The 16,871-nt window shown below is 48.4% G+C and overlaps 1 protein-coding gene across 1 annotated transcript in view; it reads right to left on the bottom strand.

The window, feature by feature from the left end:
* Positions 1 to 3,342: 3,342 nt before the first annotated feature.
* The window catches only part of LOC119247832 (maestro heat-like repeat-containing protein family member 1), a 47,353-nt gene continuing 33,824 nt past the window's right edge, over positions 3,343 to 16,871 (bottom strand). Inside the window, exons 33-42 of the mRNA XM_054696541.1 lie at positions 16,303 to 16,496; positions 14,924 to 15,061; positions 14,616 to 14,733; positions 14,047 to 14,187; positions 13,581 to 13,754; positions 10,998 to 11,156; positions 10,511 to 10,633; positions 9,601 to 9,706; positions 8,241 to 8,306; positions 3,343 to 3,788 (exon numbers count right to left, since the gene is read on the bottom strand). Of these exons, the coding sequence (XP_054552516.1) occupies positions 3,502 to 3,788; positions 8,241 to 8,306; positions 9,601 to 9,706; positions 10,511 to 10,633; positions 10,998 to 11,156; positions 13,581 to 13,754; positions 14,047 to 14,187; positions 14,616 to 14,733; positions 14,924 to 15,061; positions 16,303 to 16,496 (1,506 nt within the window). The 3' untranslated portion in view covers positions 3,343 to 3,501. The remainder of the gene's footprint in view (positions 3,789 to 8,240; positions 8,307 to 9,600; positions 9,707 to 10,510; positions 10,634 to 10,997; positions 11,157 to 13,580; positions 13,755 to 14,046; positions 14,188 to 14,615; positions 14,734 to 14,923; positions 15,062 to 16,302; positions 16,497 to 16,871) is intronic.

Here is a 16,871-nt window from a genome sequence, read left to right on the forward strand (position 1 = left end):
TTAGGAAACAATACAGGAAAGATAAAGAATATAGTTTTTAAATCAAGCACCCAAAGTGACCCGTCCCCTCGTGGGTAAAAGTCCACCCAAGCAGGATTGGCCCAGAGCAAGGCCCCAAAGCCTGTCACAAGCCTAAAGCATCTTCCAGTGGGGACCCACAGAAAGGAATCAATCAGACAAAGAGCAAAATCAAAATCAAGACAAAACCCGCCACTGTCACCTCCCCATGTGGGTCTCTCACTCACATCTGTGTCACCCAGTCCACCACCAAAAGGCAAGTGCAGTTTCTTCACGTGTCTCTTGGCTCCATGCGCCTCCTCTAAGTCTCCTCCTGGCTCCATCCTGCTTCCTCCTCCCTCAGTCTCCTCTGTAGCTTCTTCTCTCCCTGCTCAGCTCCACCCTCCCTTGGGTGGGACATGGAACCTGGAACCTCCCCCTTTCCTGGGGACCACCCTGTTACAATTTGAAACAGTATAGGAACAGAAGGAGCAAAACAGCTCCCCTGAAAAGCCAAGTGCTTTACTGAAATATTGCTGAGCCAGCCACCACCTAGAGTAAGATCTGGTTACAGGATAATTAGGAACAGACATAAACAACCACCAGGAACCTTCCCCACCATGTAGTGCCTAATCAATAGTCCGGCACATTGGACAACAGGAGTCTGACAGTATACAGTCACACACCAGGCTGGAGTGAAGGGGCAGCCTCCTGTGGGCCCCTTCCTGCTGTCAGGAGTTCTTTCCTCTTGCATCAATAAATCCACACTTGCTTGCTCTCACGTTGGTGTGGCTGTTGGTACTCTTCAACCAGTGTACACACCCTGACCCACAAACATCCACTCTCCTAGCAGGAGCAAGGATTCAAATTCCATTTGAGAATGATTTTTAAAAATCACTTGGCGTGGACTCCAAATTTATCCCAACAATAATGTCACTTACTCTGTGGCAATCTTATGTGTTTTCCTAAGTCAGAGATACGGGCTGGAGCTACTAGCTCCCCAACTCTTTATAACTTGCACCCCACTTTTCATGCTCCTGATACCAAAATTTTGGGTTTTCAGGCCTAGTCTCCCAGCCAGGAATGATCGCAGGCTGCAGTGGCAGCGCTAAGTCCCAGCCACTAGACCACTACCAGTTGGTGGCTCATGAGGCTGCAGCAGGAACTTCGCAGACGCTCAGGCCAGCAAGCGAGAAGCAGCGGATTAGTTTAGAGAAAGAAAAAGTTTACTGAGAAAAGGAACAGAAATAAAGTGGGACTCCCAGGCCAGTGGAACCAGGCCAGGTAGGGGCAAGGAAGCCAAAGTGGAGTCTTGCCTCAGGGAATATAGACCTTCTTTCCCTTATTATTCTAAAGCTCCACCAGTCTCTTGGTGATTGGTTAGCTCTCAGTGGTCTCACTCACTGCCTAAATATCTCTTGCCCTGAACTAAATCTGTGTCCCAGCCCTTATCATTTTTTCTTTATTGTCCTTGTCCAGGAATGTCCTGTGGTCTCCTAGTCCCGGGGTTTGTGATTAGTCCCCTTTGGAATTTGTTGCCTTTATCTCTGAAGCCTTCCTTAACTGTCCTGAAGTCTTTCCTATTCTTTTTTGTTGTTGTTAAGATTTATTTATTTGTGCATACAAGAACTGGGGTACAGGCCAGAGGTGCGGGGGTGAGAGTGTTAGGAGTTGGCGCCTCAACTCCGCCTGGGGTTCCCAAAGACCACACGGAGCCAGAGATGCAAAAGCAAAAAGGCTTTATTGCTAGCTTAAGCTAGGGCCCAACTCTGCCAGGTGTACTGACACAGCAGTCATCAGGTTGAGAGAGGGACCTCCCAGAGCAACCAGCTGTTTTTGTACTTTGTTGACAGGATGCAGGGACTTTTCACACCTGGGGCAGGGTCCACCCTGATTGGATAGCTCTCATGGTGCCAGATAGGTTTCGTTTACCCTTGTCTTGTGGTTTTTGTCCTGAAACGGCACTAGCTGTGCCCTTTTGAGATGGCAGTTATTTCTCAAAATGGCTGCAGTCTTGCTCATCTTATAATAGGATTCATCAGAGACAGAGTGGGGAACAGAACACACAAACTGACTGAAATACACTGCTGAGGGTGTTAGGGGGAAAAGGATGTTCCAAAGCTATTTCCATATAGGCTTTGTGGACTCCACCCCTACCTCAGGTCAAAGCCAAAGACACTGGGAACTCCAAATCCCATCACCACCAAAGGGAAGGTGGCTGGGACCTGAGGGTGGGGTTAAGCAGCCAGGTGGATATAAAAGGCAGACACGTGGGCTTTGGGGATCCCCCATTTTTGGCTCTCCGCCAGCTCGTAGCGTGTCCGGCCAGCTCTGAGAGTGACTTTGGGTTTCCAGGTCGTTGGATCGGGTAGGATGCTTAAAGACTTTATTTCCCTATTTTCTCCCTGAGTTGTACATTTTCCTTCTTTCCTTTTCCCTTGTAAATAAACCTTTTATTAACCTTTTGTGTGTGTCTGTAGTAGAGTATTCATAAGTCCCTTTAAAGTGCGCGGGTGAGGACCCACAGCCAGGAACCCGTTTAATATCGGGGTTGCTCTATAACAAGGGGAGCAGCAGGCAAGTCAGGAGAGGTCTGCTGCACCAAGTGGGTAGCTCCCTGGCTGGGGACTGAACTCATGCTGCTGTGGCTGCGGATAGCTTCATAGGTGGCCTCTTAACTCTTGCGTCACCAGGGAGGCCCCTGTAAGTCTTTTCTATTCTATTCTGACCCTAAGGGCTCGCCACTTGCCCTATGCCTCACTCTCACCTGAAATCTGAATATAGCCGTGCGAGCCAGTCAGGCACGTGAATTTCACCCAACATGTGTGGCGGTGGGGCAAAAAAGACTGTAAACCAGGTGCCTTGCTGCCTGCTCTCCCATTTGTCATTTGGAACTTTACCTGAAGTTTGAACCAGATACTTCCAAAGCCGGTCCTGACACTCAAGTTAATCCCCAATGCCCAAAAACTAGGAGGGAAGTCATCTTGTTTAGGGATAAAAAAATAAGCTTTATTAACAAATGCATATGCAGCTAGTCAACACTCCCTTAGGGAGGTAAAGAAAAAGAAACCAACTATGTCTTCTAAGAACAAAACTGCTTCCTGGAAAAAAGGGATGACTGGATATTTAACTGAAGACTCTTCTGGAGATTGTTGATTTTATAGGGGTATGCAGAGTTGATTGACTTTCTGGATATGGACTGTTTTATAATTTTGCAGTAGTAGAAGTTTAGAAAGATGAGAACAATGGAAATGATTCCTATCTGGAGCAACACAAAGGATTCCTGTTCATAGTAATGCAAATGAATTTTGTTCAATAGAGACATAAATATTTGTAAATCAAATAAAATATTAGACACATTTATTAAAAAAAAAAAAAAAAACCTTTCCTGGAGTTTAAGCCAATGTAGTCCCAGTGGGGCAGGAGATGGGAGCACATGCCGTGGGGCGGAGCTCAACATATGGGTCAACAGTTGCAAGGACTGGTGTCCCCAGGTCTCAAGATTTACAGTGACTTGTACCAGTTACGCAATGAGGCGAGAGGGCTCTGGAGCCAGGTCGGGGCTGTCCTTTTCTGATCACTCTCAGCCTTTTCCCGCTTGACAGTCTTAAACAGTCGCTTCTTTCTTTCTGTGTGTTTCAGGCAGGACCATTTGAAGAAGTGCCTGCTTAGCTGAGTAAGCCTGGAAGTAGAGGCATACCCCGAGGCAAGAGAGTCTTCGATGGCCTTCAGGACATTATGGGCCAAAATCGGGATATCTTCCATAGGGTCATTGTTGAGGGATGTTAGAACTGAAAACAGAAAAGAGGAAACTCAGACCCTCCATTGCCAAACCCCATTATTTTACAACCCACATGCCAGAAGAACTTTTAACTTTTATTAAAAGTAATACTTGATGATAGAAAAGGTCTACAGACAAATTTTTTTTTATTAAATAATGGAAGAAAAGTCACTCATCCCCAGAGATAACACTTAATATTTTCATACTTTTCATTGCAGTAGTTTTAAAATACCTGATACTATTTTTTATGCTTATTTTATTTATTTATGCATACAAGAACTGGGGTGTAGCCAGAGGTGCGAGGGGAGGGCGAGGTTGGGTGGTGCAGTGGCTACAGTTAGCTTCATAGTGTTGAGACTTAGCCCCTCATGTAACAGGGGGGTCCCCAGGAAAGGGGGAGGTTCCAGGTTTCCTGCCCCACTCAAGGGAGGGTGGAGCTGAGCAGAGAGAGAAGCAGCTGCAGAGGAGACTGAGGAGGGAAGGAAGCAGAATGGGGAGCCAGAAGGAGACCTGGAGGAGGCGCATCGAGCTGAGACATGTGAAGAAACTGCTCTTGCCTTTTGGTGGTGGACTGGGTGACAGACGTGGGTGAGACACCCGTGGGGAGGTGACAATGGCGGTTTTTGTCTTGATTTTTGCTCTTTCCCTCCAGACTTTTCTGGCTGTTTCTGATCCTTTTCTGTGGGTCCCCATTGGAAGATTCTTTAGACGTGTGGCAGGCCTTGCTCTGGGCCAATCCCATTTAGATGGACTTTTACCCACAAAGGGACGGGTGACTTTGGGTGCTTGATTTAGAAACTATATTCTTTGTCTTTTCTGTATTGTTCACTTAATTGTATTAAAATTCCTTCCCACTAAAGTCTTATTTGTTTTGTGTTGATGCAGCTGGATGGCAGAACCTATTTAGAGCAGGCAGGTTTGCAGGGCCTGGGGTGCCTCTCTCCCTGCCCTGTAACACTCTGACACTATTCAATACATTTTATCATTTCTGTGATGGACCCCATTAGCAGATAATTAAGTCTTTTGCAATGCTTCACTCTTGTTATTATCCACACTGGTGGAGGATAAGGATAGAAAAACTGGAAAGGAGGCGCCACAAGACCAGAAACCTGGGTTACACAATGCCAAGAGCTGGAGGTGTGGGTAGAGGGATTAACATACCCTTTAACCCAGCTAAGGGAACTCAGATCCTTAGCCAATGCCTAGACACAAAGCACAAGACCCAAGCAGGCATCAGACTGCTGGAGGGGGTGTCGGGAGTGCAGACCTGAAGGTGAAGATCTGCAGATGGAGGCCATTGTAGAAATCTGGCCCCTTTCAAATTCTACATGTTTACTCCAAGTCAACAACAAACAAACCACTCCAGGAAGGAGTGAGCCCCTCCCAAAGAGAAGGAGGCTGTATCTGTGCAGGCTCTGCAGTGTCCCAGGCAGCAGTCCTCTGTCCACTGTGTCTATGTAGGTTCTTCCTTTTCACCAACTCTCTCCTCCGCAGGGCAGCAGCCTTTCTGCCTGCCGTGACCTGTGCCAGGCCGGAGATTCGCTTCACTGACCTCCTGAAGCTGAGGCAGCTCTCCTCAAGGCTGCCCACCTGTGACCATGCAGGCCTTTCTCTTAGCAAACCTGTCCCTTTCGGGGCAACCCTTTCTGCTGATCTGTGTCTATGCAAGTGTCCTTTATTCTCTCCCTTTTATATAAACCTGCCCTCTCGGATGTAACTAACGTCTTTGTGTCTGGAGAAGCTCTCTGGGGAGTTCGCCGATGCTGGTGGAAGGGAGCGATGGTGACACCTTTTCTAGAGTGAACCCAAGGACCCCATGAACCCAACAACTCCAAAAACGACATGAACATCACAGTCATCGTTAATTTGCCCAACAACCATCTACTGAGCCCTGACTACCACCAGGTGCTGTGCGAACTACTGGGGACACAGAGATGAACAAAACAGACAGATTTTCTACCCTTAGAACTTAATTCCAGTAGAGGGAAGACAAATTTAAGTACAAGCACAGACATTTCACAGTGATGAAAGCAAATACCTGGGAAGGGCTCCTTTAGATAAACCAGTCAAGGACTGCCTCTTGGAGAAGGTGACATTTTATTTTTTTTTAAAGATTTATCTATGCATACAAGAACTGGGGTACAGGCCAGAAGTGAGGGGGTGAGAAGATTCACCAGAGACAGTGGGGAACAGAACAGGCAGATTGACTGACCTATACTGCTGAGCGGAGCAGTGGGGAGTCAGGAGAGGTCTGCTGAGCCATCTTGGTCACCTCCCCGACTGGGGATCGAACTCCTGCTGCAGTGGCTGTGGGTAGCTTCACAGTGCTGTGTCTTAACCCGTTGTGCCACCAGGGAGGCCCCTGGGAAGGCGACATTTTAGCTAAGATCCAAAGCAGGAGAGCCAGTCTCATGAAGAGCAGGGGGGAACATCTCCATTGGGAGGAAGGGTGATGGAATCTTGCTGTCGAAATTAGCCGCAGCTGCTAGTAAAGGGGGCCATGATGGAGGTGAAGGCTGGGGACACAAGCCAGCTCATTCAGGGCCCTGTGGCCCTGATTAAGGTTAAGGGGCCAGCGGCTACCCTCAGAGTTACTGACGAGTTTCCCATAAAGGGGCGCTATGGTTCCAGGTGCACAGAGCTAAGGAGAACTGGCTGCTGAGGGAGAAGAGAGTGGAGAAGAGAAAAAGGGTGTTGTGATGGTTAAAGTGGTCCAGTGAGCAGAGAGGAATGGCAGCTGGGGGTTTAGATTCAGGTGGGAACCGAGGGGATGGGGACAGGGAATTGCTTAGCATGCAAAGAATCAAGAAAACTGGAAGAATCTTGGCTCATAAAAGGAAAAGGGTCCTCACACCCATTGGTGGGGTACAGCTTTGTGTTATGTCCTTTCTCCTAGAACAGAAAACGAGGCTGGCCTCCTGTCTTTGTGGTTTACGCCGTCTTTCTGGGATGGGATGAGGGGGGCAACATGAATTTCCTGGGATATGGGGAGGAGTCTAGGGTTTCTGGTCTGGATAGACTTTCCCTGAAATTCCACAATGGTGACTAGGAATCGGGGCCTATCCAGTCGAGAGAGCAGTTCCACAAAATGAGCAGGTATAGCAAGTGAGGGTCAGAACAGAAGCCAGGGTTCAAACCCCAATGGTGCTGGTGCTGCTCCCTTGTCACTTAGAAGCAGCGACAAGATACTTCTGAGGAAGCATCTTAAAGCAGAGAAAAGGAATAGATTGTTTGCAAAAGAACAAACACTAGAGCAGCACCGGGTTTCTTACTAGCAACAAAGAAAGCTACAAAACAATCATCTGAAATGTTTAAAGTGAGGAGAGAAAATAACTGTTGTTCTAGAATTGTGTTATTAGGAAAATCTTCTTGCAAGAATGAGGGAAAGAAAAAAATCATTACAAATAAACAAAAATGAAGAGAGAGTATAACCATCAAGGAACCTGCACTAAAGAAACCTCTAACAGTTGTATTTCACGATGAAGAAAAATGATCCTCAAAGGATGTCAGAGACACAAAAAGGAACAGTGTGCAGGTAATGCTGTATGGAAGTCTAATATATCTGTATAAAATACCAACAGTAATCCAAGCATCTAAATGCCAGGTTTGGGACCTCCCCGGTGGTGCAGCAGGTTGAGCGCAGCGCGGTGAAGCTGTCCACAGCCTCTGGAGCGTGGGTTCGATTCCCGGCAAGCAATACAGATACCCACATGGTGCGGCAGACCTCTCCTGTCTCACCCACTGCTTCCCTCAGCAGTGTTTCCAGTCTGTCTGCCTGTTCTGCTCCCCGCTCTGTCTCTGGTGAATTTTCTCACCCTCTTGTGCCTCTGGCCTGTACCCCAGTTCTTGTATAAATAAAATAAATCTTAAAAAAAAAAAGACCTGTTTGTACTAACATATGAAAAGTGGGGGCCAGGGGTGGGGGGGAAGCAAGTTGCAGAAACTTATACATAACACGTTTATAATCCATGCATATATTCTGTGAGTCCATAAACAAAGCGTGGGATTGTGGAGCAATCAGGCAGGGGAATAGGGAAGAAGAAGCAAGACTTGGGGGTTAGTGGAACTTAGCCCTCATTGCTAACGTTAACCTATTATTTTGCAAAGAGAGTACAGTCATGTAGGTCCTCTACATATGAATTAATCTGAAGATATTTTACTACAATCAAAAAGAATACAAAGCTGCTAGTTCTTCAGGGGGCAGGGACTGTGTCTGACCACCGGGGGCATCACCAGCCTTAGCACCTGCCTCTGTGCTGGCAGTTTTTATCCAACTAGCGCGACAACAGAGAAGTTGTTTTCTTCCTCCAACTTTTCGTTATTGTCTACTTTGATAACATTTACAGCGGTGAAAATAAATTTTTCTTAAAATAATGAAACATGTCCTTATGATTTCCCATCCTCCTTCCTACCTCGCCCCAACCACCCAGGGAACCCACCGAAGTACAGGGTTGTGACTCACCACTCCGCAAGAGCTGCACATCTTTGGGGTGGATGAGTTTCATGTTTAGCCTCTTTACCGTGAACCCTAAATGTAAAAGGTATAAAGTCCTTGGCCTTCGGCTGCCCCCTTCCCCAGGTTCAGTAATGAACAAGGATATTTGGAAACCATTTCTAGCAAGGAATGTATCTAAGAACTGCCTTGGACCTGGGTAGGAGTGTCCCTTTCAAAGAACAACCATTACAAATATTGTTGAGGGCCTCCTTGGGGGTACAAGGGGTTAAGCACCACACTATAAAATAATCCGCAGCCTCTGTAGCACAAGTTCAATCCCCGGCCGGCCAGGGAGCAACCCACATGGCGCAGCAGACCTCTCCTGTCTCACCCACTGCTCCCCTCAGCAGTGTATTTCAATCCATCTGCCTATTCTAAAATATTTATTTTTATACAAGAACTGGGGTATAGGCCAGAGACTTGGGAGGGTGAGAGGATTCACCAGAGACAGAGCAGGGAGAAGAACAGGCAGACAACCAAAATACACTGCTGAGGGGAGCAGCGGGCGAGGCAGGAGACGTCTGCTGCTCCATGTGGGTTTCTCTCTGGCCAGCCGGGAATCGAACCCGCACTGTGGAGGCTGATGGACAGCTTCACAGAGCTGCGCTCAACCTGCTGTGCCATCAGGGAGGTCCCATCTGCCTATTCTGTTCCCCACTCTGTCTCTGGTGAATCCTCTTACCTGCATCTCTGGCCTGTACCCCAGCTCTTGTGTGCATAAATAAAGAAATCTTTAAAAACAGAAAAAAAAAAAAGAAAGTTGAAAAGCATGTGATCTATGTGGTTGTGATGCAGTAAGGCCAAAGAACCATACCAAATTTTGCAGTTTGAAAAAAATGCTATGCATGAGGGAGAAAATATGAGGGTGTGGGTGAGAGGGGACAGAGGAGATATATTCTTAGGGGAAAAACTCTATAATGTTAACAGTGGTTCATTCCAAATGAAATTGGAATTTCTGGCATTATTTCTTCTTTTTTTTTAGTCTGAATGTTTTAGGTTTTCTCACTCGAACATCTACTACTGTTGTAGTTTGAAACAGCATACTTTGAAAACTTCACGGGGTTCCAGAGGAAGCAGTAGTTTTTCCCCTCTCAAATGTCTCTGATTCTTCTCCCCACAAAGCAGAGCACAGACAGATGGGAGACCCCAGACATGCAGAGCTGGGGCAAAGGCATATAGCCCCCTCTTCCTCCCTGGGCCTGATCACAGTTAGTCCAGAGTTAGGAAAGGGAGTGAATTGCCTCATGGTACCATGATTCTGACTTAGCCCTTTAGCAGCTGGGCCAGGAGGGCCCCCCTGCTGGAGAGAGGGGCAGAGTCACCTTACCTATGAAGTTGAGTGCAGCTGCCCTTAGGAAGAACTGAGGGCTCTTCAGGAAGTCAAAGCTCTGGGACAGTAAGTCCCCCACGAGCTGCAATTTGCCTGTGCCCACCTGTGGGGTCAAACAGGGGTGGCGCTGACCGGGAGCTGGGGCTACTGGGCTCTTAGCTAAAGACCCTTTTTGCAGCCGTGGCCGCTCAGCCTGTCCATGGTCGAACCATGGCATCTTCAGCCAGCTTCAACCTGCACGCTGGGGCACACCAGCCAGCAGCAGTGCAGACTCAGGAGGAAGCCCGTAAAGGGCTTCGGCTGTGGAGCAGGTGACCCAGGTTGGAAGCTTAGAGCCTTCAGTTTGCTCGCGAGCTGAAGTTAAACCTGTGCAACCTCCCTCACAGAACTGTGAAGCTCCAATGGGATAATGGGTATAAAAGCATTTTGTCAACTGTAAAACGTTCTACCTGTGTCAGGCAATAAGCCTCACGATTCATCATATTAGAATTATTCCTGTTAGTCCCGAACCCACTTGCTTAGCCTTTAAATGTTTACTGTTGGACAAGGATTCCTAATCTTGCCCTGTGCTTGACTTGCAACGAGCCACAGACTAATTTCATGGCTTCTCACTGAAGCCCTGGCCCCTCCTGGGGACAGCTCTTCCTACAGTCCTCACAGGGGCAGGCCTCAGGCCATCCCCTGACCTTGCATGACCTCCCTGAGCCCTAAAGGCAGAGGCTGGATGCCAGGAGGATCAGACAGGGAGGCCCAGGGACTGGGACCTCCAATGTGGGCTCTGAGTTTACTGATGATAAGGAATGAGGATGGCAAAACAGAGGGCCTATATCTTCTCTCTGCCACCCCCTCGCCTGCCAGTGAGGCACTAGCAGGGACTTTGTGCCCTGGCTCCTCCAGGCTCACTCACCAGGTACTTGCATGTTTCTTCCAACACGTGGATGTGGTCGCTGAGGGTGGTGTGCCGGAAGGCCTCCGTGAGTGACGACCAGACAATCACCTTAGTCCACTCGGTCAGGGCTCCTCCACAGGCCTATGGGGTGGAGCAAAGGGAACCCCAAAGTCACAGTCCTAAACTCTGTAGAGTCAGGCCACAGGCTAAGTAGAAGACCACAAAGCTAGACCCAAGTGGTAGCTGGGGTTAGTAATCAGCATCGGGTGAAACATGGGACCCTGTTTAGGACAAGACATCAATACTTTAAGGAGCAGAACTCGATCAGGTAAGACAGATGGCACTGAAATGGAGGGGCGGAAATGCTCAGCCAATCCAGGTGATACTGAAGAGATGGATAAATAACGTATAGCTGTGGTAAGGCCAGGAGCCACAGGGAAGGGGCTAGGCTCTGGCAGAAAGAGGCTGAAACCAGCTGGGGCTGGCAGGACAGAGGCCACAGTACCTTAATCACCTCGATGTTGGTGTCCTGGATGCTGAGCAGCAGGGGGACGAGAAAGGTATAAATCTCTTTTTGGATGGAGGATCCAGGCTTAAATTTGCCCACTTGACGTAGCATGTGACCCAGAGCAGAGGTGGCTGCGATCCTCACCTCGTCCCTCTCCTGCCATGAAAAGCAAAATGGAGATTATGTGGCTGTGGTTTCCATCTGATCCTGCCTGGCCTGGCTTCCATCTGCCCACCTCTCATTCTGCGTGTCCAAAGTGCTCTGTTGCAATACGTTTACATAAAGGCAACACACTCAGTGTCACTGAGTTCAAAGCTGATGAGTCTGTTTGTTAAGGCACTGTGCTAGAGAATCCGAGATCACAGTTTCAGGTCTGCTATGGGCCCTATGTACAGCTGGCAACTTTATTCTCTCCTAAGGATATAGCTCAAGAATGCCAAATTTTAAAAAATGCATTGAATATCCTAGTGATAACTGTATAAGCCTATAAATGGATAATTTGATAAATGTATAAACCTATAAAAAGTAATAAATGTGCAACCTACATTTGTGTTGGCTATCAGTGATCACCAACAGCTCTGTATATCAAAACTCCGTATATTTTCAGGATTATACTATATATTAATGGTTTATTTATTATTGACTATATTAAATATATACTATATGTTAAATATATTATATATTAAATACATCGTGTTACATATTATATATTTAAGGATTGTATTAGATATTAATTGAACATATAATTGAGCAACAATTATGAGTTAGGTGCGCCTAGTGACTAAACAGAGATGGGTGAATGTTAGTATTTAATTAAAAGAACAAAGAAAAAAGGTATCACATGCAGATTAGCTAAAGATAAGTGACTGAGCATTGCCTCAACCGTCCTTTTATGCCCTGAATCCTTAAAGGATATCCAAAAAAAGAAATAGATTAAAAAACATATTTTTAGGGCCTCCCAGGTGGTGCAGGGATTAAAGACAATGCTATCAAGCTATCACCAGCCACTGCAGCACGAGTTTGATCCCCGGCGGAGCAACCCACGTGGCGCAGCAGACCTGTCTCTCCTGTCTTGCCCGCTGCTCCCCTCAGCAGTATATTTTAGTCAATCTGCCTGTTTTGCTCCCGACTCTGTCTCTAGGGAATCCTCTCAACCCCCACACCTTGTACCCCAGCACTTGTATGCATAAATAAATAAATCTTTTAAAAAAAATTCAATAGATGGGTAGAACAGCAGAATCACCACAGCAAAAGGATGAATTAGTAAAGCCCAGCAGTTCTTTCAAAGTGGACACAGAGATGAGAAAAAAAAAGAAACATGGAAACAGGAAATAAGAAACTAAAGAAACTCCAAAGACCCGAACAGAAAGAAAAGAAGACATACCAAACATAATAATAGACCATTTTACAGATGAGGAAAGCCAGAGCAGCGCCTGGGTATGTTCACAGGATGACAGGAGTAGAAAAGTAGAGCCGAGAACCCAGAGGTCAGGCCCCCGCAGCCTCAAGGTTCTTTGCCTTTGGCCAGGTGGCCACTGTGGGGATGATGACTGTTTACTATTTCTATTGAATCACTAACATCAACTTACTGCTCCAGAAAAAAAAGATAACTGGACAACCTTTCCACTAATCAACACCCTTCAATGCTAGATAAACTATATACAAAAATACTTTGAAATGTACAGCTGATCTTACGAGAAAATAAGGGAAATTCACAGACCAAAGGTGGAGAGGCTGCTGATACTCCAGCTACTGCGGTGAAGGGAGCCAAACCTCCCTGGCCTCCATCCCTGACGGGCCTGGTTGTCAGGTCTACTGCTCTGCCCAGCCTGCCTGCAAGGCCGCCAGAGCTTGGAAGCAGGCCCCGAACAGACAGAGACATCTAAGAGAGCCCTTTAGTTCGTCTCCATGAGCCAGAAGGAAACGCAAAGTCCTCAAAGAGACCGAGGAAGCCCTCTTTTCTTTTGCTTCCTCCTTTCTCTCAGGTCCCAGCCTCGCAGGCCTAGCAGCCCCCAAAGGGGTCTACAGAGGCCAAAACCCTTGGGAGAAGAAATTTATTTTGCTTTGGAAGGAGCTGTGGTGGGCAAACCCTCACTGTCTTATTTCCTCGTGCCGCTTGACCCAGGTGTGGGCCCAGTCACAGAAGTGCCTGGCACTGGGGAAAACTAAAGACCCAGCTCTGTAGGCAAAAGACTGGAGGGTGGGGGGAAGGGAGTCCCCAAGAGCTGTAACACCAAGGATGTCACCGAGAGGGAAGAGCTGAGGAAGGTAACTCTACAGAGTTGTTAAGAACTCCTGAACTTTCCCCAGTTTCCTCTCACTGTGTTGGTGTGTTTTCTCCAGTAGCTCCTTCAGGAAACTTTTGGTGAGAGAGCAAGTGGGTTAAGTGAGAAGCATGTGCCAGATCAGTGTGTAACAGGGGGCACAGCTGGGACAATCCCATGCCCTGCCCCTCAGTAGCGTCAGTCTTCCAGCACAGTCCCACAGTCCTGCCCCTGTGTCCTCTGTTCAGCTGCCAAGTGTCAGCCTCAGCCCCAGCCCATACTGTTTCCCACTGAGCCTAGGGACTTGGGGCCATACATCATTAATGAGTGGACGCAGTTGCTTGGAGATGCTGCAAAAGACGACCTTGGCCTCCATCCCCTTCCCGTGGCAGATGATGTTCCGCAAAGTCTTCACGGCCTGCACTGTCACTCGTACCTCACTCTTCAGGAAGTTTCGCAAGAATGGAGCCAGGCTTTGCAGAGACTCTGACTGTTTGGAAGAAGGCAGAAATGGGTCACCGCCTGGGGCTCGTGCAACCCTTGGGGTCGATGGTTTGAGAAAAGAAATGGTGCCTGAGAGAAACAGGCATGAGGAATCCCAGGGAGTGGAAGGCTGATGCTGGGGGGTTTAACACCTGACGGTTGTTCTGCGTAGGTCTACAAACTGGGCGTCACTTCCCAAGGATGAGGGGCTCAGGAATACATTGGGTTATAGAGACCCAGGGAGGTGAATTAAATGCTCAGGGACCAGACCGGACTCCTGTTGGCGTTCCCCCACTCACCTGCTTTGGGTGCAGTGCCAGGTTGCCGATTCCACGGAGGCCAATTTCTTTCATCGTAAGATTGGGCTCCTTGATCCACTTGACCAGATTGCCCAGAAATTCCTGCCCCAGAGTCTGAGCCACTGACCGGTGCCAGAGCAGCTGGGGGTGCAAAGACACAGCCATTATGAATGGAGGCGAGGTTGTGGGTTCCCAGTATCCCTCCAGCCCTCCCACTACCGCCCCCCAATCAGGTCAGGACTGTGTCCACTTGAGAGAAGTAGCTAATCTGTGCAAATGGGATACAGATTAATGGTAAAAAATAGGGGGGTGATGTTGATAAGGGCTCACTTTTGGGCCAGGTGCTGGGATCCACACATCACGCTAGTAGGACTAGAGTTGCTGGCCTCCTCCCAGGATTCCTGGCTCCTTTAACCAGGCCCCTGAAGAGCCAGGGAAGCAAACCCCAGTTTACAGGGCTTGGGTCTATTCTTCCCACTTTCTGCGGCAAGTTATTTAGATTTCTGCCCGGTGTTCCCCAACTACAGGGACTGAATGCCTGGGTTGTGGACCTTTTCTCAGGCTCTCACCTGTGCGTAGAAGGCTCTGGCTAGGATCTTCCAGTGATTATCTGGGTTGTACAGGAGGTTCCTGACGAGGTTCAGGATTCGGTGCAGAACGGCTGGCTCACAGCTTATCACAATACCACTGGGAGGGACACAGGAAGCCAGGAGTTGCCGCGGGGAGGTGGCAAGGGGCCAGTGTACATGGAACAGCAAAGACATGAGGGCTGAGGATCAGGAGACCAGGGGGCTGGGAGGTGGGGAGGGGTGGTTGAGGCTGGGAACTGGGATATCCAGGCCAGGGACAAGAGTGGCACCAGGAAAAATGGCCCCACCTGGTCAGGTCCATGATCCCAATGTGGTAAAGACTGGGGGAGGACAGAAGGTCCCAGGAGTGATGAAGGTCTGCATAGTTCACCACTCCATCATATGCAGCTGCGAGTATCACCAGCTTCACCACCTCCAGAGCACAACTGAAGGCCAGCGCCATTGGGTTTGCGGAAAGAAAGGGAGAAAAGGATGGACTCAGCATTAAGCCTAGTTTGCATCCCTGTCTGGCAGGCCAGGAGACAGGTCCCTGCTCTGGTAGCTGCATTCTGCTTCCTTGGGGGCAGAAATCCACCATCTGTCAAAGCCAACTCCAGGTGCCTGTCCCTTCACCTCCTCAACCCTCAACCCTCAACCAGTTGAGGCCTGAGAGTTACCACAGTGCCGGGTGTTCAGATCTGCTCTCCCAGGTCCAAGACGAAGGTCAGGACGGCTCTCTTTTCCCACACCCCCTCAATCAGAATGTCTCTGCTTGGAGGTTGTGGTTTTTTTTTTAAAGATTTATTATTTTATGCCTACAATTACTAGGGTTGCAGGCCGGAGGTCCAGGGGGTGAGAGGACTAACCAGAAACAGAGTGGGGAACAGAACAGGCAGAATGATTGAAATACACTGCTGAGGGGAGCAGCAGGCGAGTCAGGAGAGGTCTGCTGTGCCATGTGGGTAGCTCCCTAACTGGGGATCGAGCTCATGCTGCAGTGGCTGGTGACAGCTCGATAGTGCTGAGACTTTAACCCCTGTGCCACCAGGGAGGCCCTGCCTGGAGGTTTTATTTTATTTTTTAATTTTTATTCATGAAGTACCCTTGTTTTACGTCTGTTAGCATTTTGGCCACATAGCACATCTCCCCTTTGGTGTGGCCATCGTAGCTCACCCACCAGCGATGCTTCCTGGTTTTGTTCTCAATTTCACATAAGATTGCATTTGAATAGGATGTCCTGAGGCTTCCTAAAAAAGTATGACAGTCACTTATTGAGGAAGCTAATCCCCAATCTTATAGATGAGAAAACAGAATTCTAGCCGTGACTTATACAGGGTGACAGCTAGTGACAAAGCCAAGCCAGAGGTGAACCCGATTGGAATGACCACAACGGCCCAGTCTTGCCCTGCCTTTGACCATCTAATCGAATCTCTTGGTGCACAGAGTTATAAACAAGAATGTAAACTACTGAGGCCGTCAGGAGAGAATGGGTGAAAGGAAAAGATGAAGAGGAACTAGAAAACGTGTGGGGCTATTCTGGCACATGATGCCGTGGCACCCACACCCCACACCCATGTGCCATCTCCACGCCTCTTCATCAGCATCCCTCAGAGATCACGATGCAGTTGTCCAGGACTCTCTGGAATTGACTTGCTTTATTGTCCCCTAGCTCTGAGGTCAGGCTTACCTGGTGGGGTCCAAGGAGTTGCTCTTAGAGCCCAGGTACCCCTCCTTGTTGTACACCACCATCTTCTGGGCAGCATTTTGTTCAATCACCCAGTGGAGATGATACAGGACAGCCAGCAATAGGCGGGGGTAGAATTCCTGGATAACCTCCTGGCACAAGGACCCCGAAAACATCTCACACAAGGCACATGCCACCTAGAGGCGGGGTGGGGGTATGGTGAGAGCAAGAAAGCAGAATTGATCAGATTGGGGTGAAAAATATAAAGTGCACCCATGATCCGGCACAGAGTTCTGTCCTGCCCTTCCTATCACTGCCCAAAGGGCATAGCTCACTGTGACACAGGCTTACAGGATGCCCCCAAGACTGAAAATGAGGGCCCATATATATGCATCATCTGTGCTCTCTTTATGCCCCTGACATTAAAAACTAAAAGGAACAACTGACCCTAAATCTTCAGCAGATGATGATTTGGGGCATCCTTTTTGTGCATCCCAATTCTAGGCAACAAACCGCCTCCAGCCCCCTGCCCCACATTACACCCCAGGCCCTGGAAAAATGAGTGCCAGCAC

The sequence above is a fragment of the Talpa occidentalis genome, unplaced genomic scaffold (assembly GCF_014898055.3).
Source record: "Talpa occidentalis isolate TD23 unplaced genomic scaffold, MPIMG_talOcc4v2.1 talOcc4.16, whole genome shotgun sequence".
NCBI lineage: Eukaryota > Metazoa > Chordata > Mammalia > Eulipotyphla > Talpidae > Talpa > Talpa occidentalis.